The 10,000-nt window shown below is 47.4% G+C and overlaps 1 protein-coding gene across 1 annotated transcript in view; it reads left to right on the forward strand.

Moving 5' to 3' along the window:
* Positions 1–1,497: 1,497 nt before the first annotated feature.
* LOC144954960 (uncharacterized) overlaps positions 1,498–10,000 on the forward strand; it is a gene marked incomplete at its 3' end in the record, with an annotated part of 49,688 nt that continues 41,185 nt past the window's right edge. Inside the window, exons 1-2 of the mRNA XM_078885328.1 lie at positions 1,498–2,443; positions 4,703–4,789. Coding sequence (XP_078741454.1) covers positions 1,498–2,443; positions 4,703–4,789 — 1,033 coding nt within the window. The remainder of the gene's footprint in view (positions 2,444–4,702; positions 4,790–10,000) is intronic.

Below are 10,000 nucleotides of genomic sequence, written 5' to 3' on the forward strand. Positions count from 1 at the left end.
GGTCAGTGAGTGAGTGGGTGAGTGAGTAGGTAGGTGAGTGGGTGGGTGAGTGGGTGAGTGGGTGGGTGAGTGGGTGAGTGGGTGAGTGAGTAGGTGAGTGGGTGAGTAGGTGAGTGAGTGGGAGAGGGACTGGGTGACTGGGTGGGTGGGAGAGTGAGTGACTGGGTGAGTGAGTAGGTGAGTGAGTGGGTGAGTAGGTGAGTGTGTGGGAAAGTAGGTGATTGAGTAGGTGAGTGAGTGGGTGAGTAGGTGAGTGAGTAGGTGAGTGAGTGGGTGAGTAGGTGAGTGAGTGGGAGAGTAGGTGAGTGAGTGGGTGAGTAGGTGAGTGAGTGGGTGAGTAGGTGAGTGGGTGGGTGAGTGAATGGGTAGGAAAGTGAGTGACTGGGTGGGTGGGTGAGTGAGTGGATGGGTGAGTGAGTGGGTGAGTAGGTGAGTGAGTGGATGAGTGACTGGGTGGGTGGGTGACTGAGTGGGTGGGTGAGTGGGTGAGTGAGTGGGTGAGTAGGTGAGTGACTGGGTGGGTGACTGAGTGGGTAGGTGAGTGACTGGGTGGGTGGGTGACTGAGTGGGTGGGTGAGTGACTGGGTGAGTAGGTGAGTGACTGAGTGAGTGAGTTGGTGGGTGAGTAACTGGGTGGGTGAGTGAGTGGGTGAGTAGGTGAGTGACTGGGTGGGTGACTGAGTGGGTGAGTTGGTGAGTGAGTGGGTGAATAGGTGAGTGAGTGACTGGGTGGGTGATTCGGTGGGTGGGTCGGAGAGTGAATGGGTGGGAGAGTGACTGGGTGGGTGGGTGAGTGAGTAGATGGGTGAGTGAGTGGGTGAGTAGGTGAGTGAGTGGATGAGTGACTGGGTGGGTGGGTGACTGAGTGGGTGGGTGAGTGGGTGAGTGAGTAGGTGAGTGACTGGGTGGGTGACTGAGTGGGTGGGTGACTGAGTGGGTGAGTAGGTGAGTGACTGGGTGGGTGACTGAGTGGGTGAGTGAGTGAGTGAGTAGGTGAGTGACTGAGTTGGTAAGTGAGTGAGTTGGTGAGTGGGTGGGTGATTGGGTGGGTGAGTGGGTGAGTAGGTGAGTGGGTGGGTGAGTGGGTGAGTAGGTGAGTAACTGGGTGGGTGACTGAGTGGGTGAGTAAGTGAGTAGGTGAGTGACTGAATTGGTGAGTGAGTGAGTTGGTGAGTGGGTGGGTGAGTAACTGGGTGGGTGATTGGGTGGGTGAGTGAGTGGGTGAGTAGGTGAGTGAGTAGGTGAGTGAGTGACTGGGTGGGTGATTGGGTGGGTGGGTCGGAGATTGAATTGGTGGGAGAGTGAGTGACTGGGTGTGGGTGGGTGACTGAGTGGGTGGGAGAGTGAGTGACTGAGTGGGTGGGAGAGTGAGTGACTGGGTGGGTGGGTGACTGAGTGAGTGGGTGAGTAGGCGAGTGAGTAGGTGGGTGACCGACTGACTGAGTGAGTTAGTGAGTGGGTGGGCTGATGCCACCTCAGTCGTTTTCCTCCTGAGTAATGTCTCCTAGCTCCTCACCACTCCTCCTTCTCCTCCTTCTGCTGCTTCTGATACCGCCACGACCCTCCACCTCCTCCTCACCTCCCTCCTCACCTCACCCGCCGGACGCGGACGGATACCGCGAGGGCGCCTACACCAACCCCGAAGACCTCCCCGCCGAGCTCCGCCGCCTCGCCCGGGCTCACCCGCGCCTCGTCCGGCTCGTCTCGCTAGGCGAGGCCGAGGCTGTCCGCGGCCTTTGGGTCCTGCGCCTCGGAGCCGCCAGCCTCAGGCGCGACTCGCTAGGCGAGACCGAGGCTGTCCGCGGCCTGCTCCGGGCCCCGTACTTTGCCGCCGCCGCCGCCGCGCGGGGCCCAAAGGCAGCGGCCAACCTAGGCGAGCCCGAGGCTGTCCGCGGCCTCCTCCGGGCCCCGCGCTTCGCCGCCGCTGCCGCCGAGACGCGGGGCTCGGAGGCAGCGGCCAGCCTAGGCGAGCCCGAGGCTGTCCGCGGCCTCCTCCTGGCCCCGCGCTTCGCCACCGCTGCCGCCGCCGAGACGCGGGCCTCAGAGGCAGCGGCCAACCTAGGCGAGCCCGAGGCTGTCCGCGGCCTACGGACCCCGCGCTTCGCCGCTGCTGCCGCCGAGACGCGGGCCTCGGAGGCAGCGGCCAGCCTAGGCGAGCCCGAGGCTGTCCGCGGCCTCCTTCGGGCCCCGCGTCTCGGAGAACCCCGCGGGGCGGGCGGTGGTGGCGGAGGTGGCGGCGTTGCGCCTCGGGCCTTGCTGGTGGCCTTGGAGGCCCCTGTTCGTGAGCTCGCCCTGCGCCTTGCCTGGCACCTGGCGGCGGGGCACGAGAGGGGAGAGGCGAGGGCGAGGCGGCTGTTGGACGGCATCGACCTCCACGTCGTGCTGGGGGTGGTGGAGGGGGAGGTGGAGCGGGAGGGCGACTGCGTTGGGGGTGGTGGTGAGGGTGAGTGTTGTGAGGGTGAGGGGGGTGGTGAGTGTGGTGAGTGAGGTGGTGAGTGAGTGTGGTGGTGAGGGTGAGTGTTGTGAGGGTGAGGGGGGTGGTGAGTGTGGTGAGTGAGGTGGTGGTGAGGGGGGTGAGTGTTGTGAGGGTGAGTGTGGTGAGGGAGGGTGAGTGTGGTGAGTGTTGTGAGGGGGGTGGTGAGTGTTGTGAGAGTGAGGTGGTGAGGGTGGTGAGTTTGGTGAGGGCGAGGCGGCTGTTGGACTGCATCGACCTCCACGTCGTGCTGGGGGTGGTGGAGGGGGAGGTGGAGCGGGAGGGCGACTGCGTTGGGGGTGGTGGTGAGTGTTGTGAGGGTGAGGGGGGTGGTGAGTGTGGTGAGTGAGGTGGTGAGTGTGGTGAGGGTGAGTGTTGTGAGGGTGGTGAGGGTGAGTGTTGTGAGGGTGGTGAGGTGTAGGGGGGTGGTGAGGGTAAGTGAGGTGAGGGTGGTGAGGGTGAGTGTTGTGAGGGTGAGTGTTGTGAGGGGGGTGGTGAGGGTGAGTGAGGTGGTGGTGGTAGTGGTGGTGAGGGTGGGGAGGGTGAGGGGGGTGGTGAGGGTGAGTGAGGTGGTGGTGGTAGTGGTGGTGAGGGTGGTGAGGGTGAGGGGGGTGGTGAGGGTGAGTGTGGTGAGGGTGAGTGTTGTGAGGGGGGTGAGGGGGGTGGTGGTGAGGGTGGTGAGTGTTGTGAGGGGGGTGGTGAGTGTTGTGAGGGTGGTGAGGGTGAGGGGGGTGGTGAGGGTGGTGAGTGTTGTGAGGGTGGTGAGGGTGACGGAGGTGGTGAGAGAGAGGGGGTGAGTGTGGTGAGGGTGGTGGTGGTGTTGATGGTGTTGGTGGTGTTGATGGAGGTGGTGGTGGTGGTGTTGATGGTCATGGTGTTGATGGTGGTGGTGGTGTTGATGGAGGTGGTGGTGTTGATAGAGGTGGTGGTGGTGATGGTGGTGGAGGTGATGTTGTTGATGAAGGTGGTGGTGTTGATGGTGGTGGTAGTGTTGATGGAGGTGGTGGTGTTGATAGAGGTGGTGGTGGTGATGGTGGTGGAGGTGATGTTGTTGATGAAGGTGGTGGTGTTGATGGTGGTGGTATTGTTGATGGAGGTGGTGGTGTTGATGGCGTTGATAGAGGTGGTGGTGGTGGTGGTGTTGATGGTGGTGGTGTTGGTGGTGGTGTTGATGGTGTTGATGGTGTTGGTGGTGGTGGTGTTGATGGTGTTGGTGGTGGTGGTGTTGATGGTGGTGGTGGTGTTGGTGGTGGTGGTGGTGCTGATGGTGGTGGAGGTGTTGATGGTGTTGATGGTGGTGGAGGTGTTGGTGGTGGTGGTGTTGGTGGTGTTGATGGTGGTGGTGGTGTTGGTGGTGGTGTTGATAGAGGTGGTGGTGGTGTTGATGGTGGTGGTGTTGATGGTGTTATAGAGGTGGTGGTGGTGGTGTTGATGGTGGTGGTGTTGATGGTGGTGGTGTTGATGGTGGTGTTGATAGAGGTGATGGTGGTGGTGTTGATGGTGGTGGTGTTGATGGTGGTGTTGATAGAGGTGGTGGTGGTGGTGTTGATGGTGGTGGTGTTGGTGGTGGTGTTGATGGCGTTGATAGAGGTGGTGGTGTTGGTGGTGGTGTTGATGGTGGTGGTGTTGGTGGTGGTGTTGATAGAGGTGGTGGTGGTGGTGTTGATGGTGTTGGTGGTGGTGTTGATGCTGTTGGTGGTGGTGGTGTTGATGGTGTTGGTGGTGGTGGTGGTGTTGATGGTGGTGGTGGTGTTGATGGTGGTGGTGTTGGTGGTGGTGTTGATGGCGTTGATAGAGGTGGTGGTGGTGGTGGTGTTGATGGTGGTGGTGGTGGTGGTGTTGATGGTGGTGGTGTTGGTGGTGGTGTTGATGGCGTTGATAGAGGTGGTGGTGTTGGTGGTGGTGTTGATGGTGGTGGTGTTGATGGTGGTGGTGGTGTTGATGGTGGTGGTGTTGATGGTGGTGGTGTTGATGGTGGTGGTGGTGTTGATGGTGTTGGTGGTGGTGGTGGTGTTGATAGAGGTGTTGGTGGTGGTGGTGGTGTTGGTGGTGGTGTTGATGGTGTTGGTGGTGGTGGTGTTGATAGAGGTGTTGGTGGTGATGTTGTTGATGAAGGTGGTGGTGATGGTGTTGATAGAGGTGGTGGTGGTGGTGGTGTTGATGGTGGTGGTGTTGATGGTGGTGGTGTTGGTGGTGGTGTTGATGGCGGTGTTGTTGTTGTCTCTTCAGGCGTGGCGCAGGAGGATCCTCGCGTCGCGGTGACCCAGGCCGCCGTCCTCAGGCGATGGCGTCGCGAGCAAAACTTCGTGCTGACGGGTAACGTGGCGGGGAACGCGGCTTCACGACGTCAAACAACAACACAAACAACAACACAAACAACACGAACAACAATACAAACAACACAAACAACACAAACAACAACACAAACAACACAAACAACACGAACAACAACACAAACAACACAAACATAAACAACACAAACAACACAAACAACACAAACATAAACAACATAAACAACAACACAAACAACAACAACACAAACAACAACACGAACAACAACAACACAAACAACAACAACAACACAAACAACACAAACAACAACAACACAAACAACACGAACAACAACACAAACAAAAACAACACAAACAAAAACAACACAAACAACAACACAAACAACAACAACACAAACAACACGAACAACAACACAAACAAAAACAACACAAACAACAACAACACAAACAACAACAACACAAACAACAACACAAACAACAACACAAGCAACAACACAAACAACAACAACACAAACAACAACACAAACAACAACACAAACAACAACACAAGCAACAACACAAACAACAACAACACAAACAACAACACAAACAACACAAACAACAACAACACAAACAACACAAACAACAACACAAACAACAAAACAAACAACACAAACAACAACAACACAAACAACAACACTACACTATACACTACACTATACACTACACTATACACTACACTATACACTACACTATACACTACACTACACACTACACACTAAACTATACACTACTACACTATACACTACACTACACACTACACTATACACTACACTATACACTACACTATACACTACACTACACACTACACTATACACTACACTACACACTACACACTAAACTATACACTACTACACTATACACTACACTACACACTACACTACACACTACACTATACACTACACACTACACTATACACTACACTATACACTACACTATACACCAGAGGTGTGGACTCGAGTCATGTGACTTGGACTCGAGTCAGACTCGAGTCATGAATTTGATGACTTGCGACTCGACTTGGACTTGCATAACAATGACTTTGTCCCACCTCTGCTATACACTACTATACACTACACTATACACTACACTATACACTACTATACACTACACTATACACTACACTATACACTACACTATACACTACACTATACACTACACTATACACTACACTATACACTACACTATACACTACACACTACACTACACACTACACTATACACTACACAATACACTACACTACACACTACACACTACACTATACACTACACTATACACTACTACACTATACACTACACTACACACTACACTACACACTACACTATACACTACACACTACACTACACACTACACTATACACTACACTATACACTACACTATACACTACTATACACTACACACTACACTATACACTACACACTACACTACACACTACACTATACACTACACTACACACTACACTATACACTACACTATACACTACACACTACACTACACACTACACTATACACTACACTATACACTACACTATACACTACTATACACTACACTATACACTACACTATACACTACTATACACTACACTATACACTACACTATACACTACACTATACACTACACTATACACTACACTATACACTACTATACACTACACTATACACTACACTATACACTACACTATACACTACACACTACACTACACTATACACTACACTATACACTACTATACACTACACTATACACTACACTATACACTACTATACACTACACTATACACTACACTATACACTACACTATACACTACACTATACACTACACTATACACTACACTATACACTACACTGTACACTACTATACACTACTATACACTACACTATACACTACACTATACACTACACTATACACTACACTATACACTATACACTTTACACTATACACTTTACACTACACTATACACTACACTATACACTACACTATACACTACACTATTACACTATACACTTTACACTACACTATACACTACACTATACACTACAATACACTACACTATACACTACACTATACACTACTATACACTACACTATACACTACACTATACACTACACTATACACTATACACTTTACACTACACTATACACTACACTATACACTACACTATACACTACACTATACACTACAATATACACTACACTATACACTACACTATACACTACTATACACTACACTATACACTATACACTACACTATACACTACACTATACACTACACTATACACTACACTACACACTACACTACACACTACACTATACACTACACTATACACTACACTATACACTACACTATACACTACACTATTACACTACACTATACACTACACTATACACTACACACTACACTATACACTACACTATACACTACACTATACACTACACTATACACTACACTATACACTACACTATACACTACACACTACACTATACACTACTATACACTACACTATACACTACACTATACACTACACTATACACTACACTACACACTACACTATACACTACACTATACACTACACACTACACTATACACTACACTATACACTACTATACACTACACTATACACTACACTATACACTACACTATACACTACACTATACACTACACTATTACACTACACTATACACTACACTATACACTATACACTACACTATACACTACACTATACACTACACTATACACTACACTACACACTACAATATACACTACACTATACACTACACTATACACTACACTATACACTACACTACACACTACACTACACACTACACTACACACTACACTACACACTACACTACACACTACACTACACACTACACTATACACTACACTACACACTACACTACACACTACACTATACACTACACTACACACTACACTATACACTACACTACACACTACACTACACACTACACTACACACCACTATACACTACACTATACACTACACTATACACTACACTACACACTACACTATACACTACACTATACACTACACTATACACTACACTATACACTATACACTACACTATACACTACACTATACACTACACTATACACTACACTATACACTACACTACACACTACACTACACACTACTATACACTACACTATACACTACACTATACACTACACTATACACTACACTACACACTACACTATACACTACACACTACACTATACACTACACTATACACTACACTATACACTACACTATACACTACACTATACACTACACTATACACTACACTATACACTGCACTATACACTACACTATACACTACACTATACACTACACTATACACTACACTATACACTACACTATACACTACACTATACACTACACTATACACTACACTATACACTACACTATACACTACACACTACACTATACACTACACTATACACTACACTATACACTACACTATACACTGCACTATACACTGCACTATACACTACACTATACACTACACTACACTATACACTACACACTACACTATACACTACACTATACACTACACTATACACTACACTATACACTACACTACACTATACACTACACTACACACTACACTATACACTACACACTACACTATACACTACACTATACACTACACTATACACTACACTATACACTACACTATACACTACACTATACACTACACTACACACTACACTACACACTACACTATACACTACACTATACACTACACTATACACTACACTACACACTACACTACACACTATACACTACACTATACACTACACTATACACTACACTATACACTACACTATACACTACACTACACACTACACTACACACTACACTATACACTACACTATACACTACACTACAGTATACACTACACACTACACTACACTATACACTACACTATACACTACACTATACACTACACTATACACTACACTACACACTACACTATACACTACACTCTACACTATACACTACACTATACACTACACTATACACTACACTATACACTACACTATACACTATACACTACACACTACACTATACACTACACTATACACTACACTATACACTACACTATACACTACACTATACACTACACTACACACTACACTACACACTACACTATACACTACACTATACACTACACTATACACTACACTATACACTACACTATTGCACTATACACTTTACACTACACTATACACTACACTATACACTACACTATACACTACACTATACACTACACTATACACTACAATACACTACACTATACACTACACTATACACTACTATACACTACACTATACACTACACTATACACTACACACTACACTATACACTACACTATACACTACACTATACACTATACACTTTACACTATACACTACACTATACACTACACTACACACTACACTATACACTACACTATACTATACACTACTATACACTATACACTACACTATTACACTATACACTACACTATACACTACACTATACACTACACTATACACTACACTATACACTACACTCTACACTACACTACACACTACACTATACACTACACTATACACTACACTATACACTACACTATACACTACACTATACACTACACTATTACACTACACTATACACTACACTATACACTACACTATCACACTATACACTACACTATACACTACACTATACACTACACTATACACTACACACTACACTATACACTACACTACACTATACACTACACTATACACTACACTACACACTACTACACACTACACTACACACTACACTATACACTACACTATACACTACACACTACACTATACACTACACTATACACTACACTATACACTACACTATACACTACACTATACACTACTATACACTACACTACACACTACACTACACACTACACTATACACTACACTACACACTACACTATACACTACACTATACACTACACTACACACTACACTATACACTACACTATACACTACACTATACACTACTATACACTACACTATACATTACACACTACACTACACTATACACTACACTACACACTACACTATACACTACACTATACACTACACTATACACTATACTATACACTACAATACACTACACTATACACTACACTATACACTACTATACA

The sequence above is a fragment of the Lampetra fluviatilis genome, unplaced genomic scaffold, assembly GCF_964198595.1.
Source record: "Lampetra fluviatilis unplaced genomic scaffold, kcLamFluv1.1 SCAFFOLD_673, whole genome shotgun sequence".
Taxonomy (NCBI): domain Eukaryota; kingdom Metazoa; phylum Chordata; class Hyperoartia; order Petromyzontiformes; family Petromyzontidae; genus Lampetra; species Lampetra fluviatilis.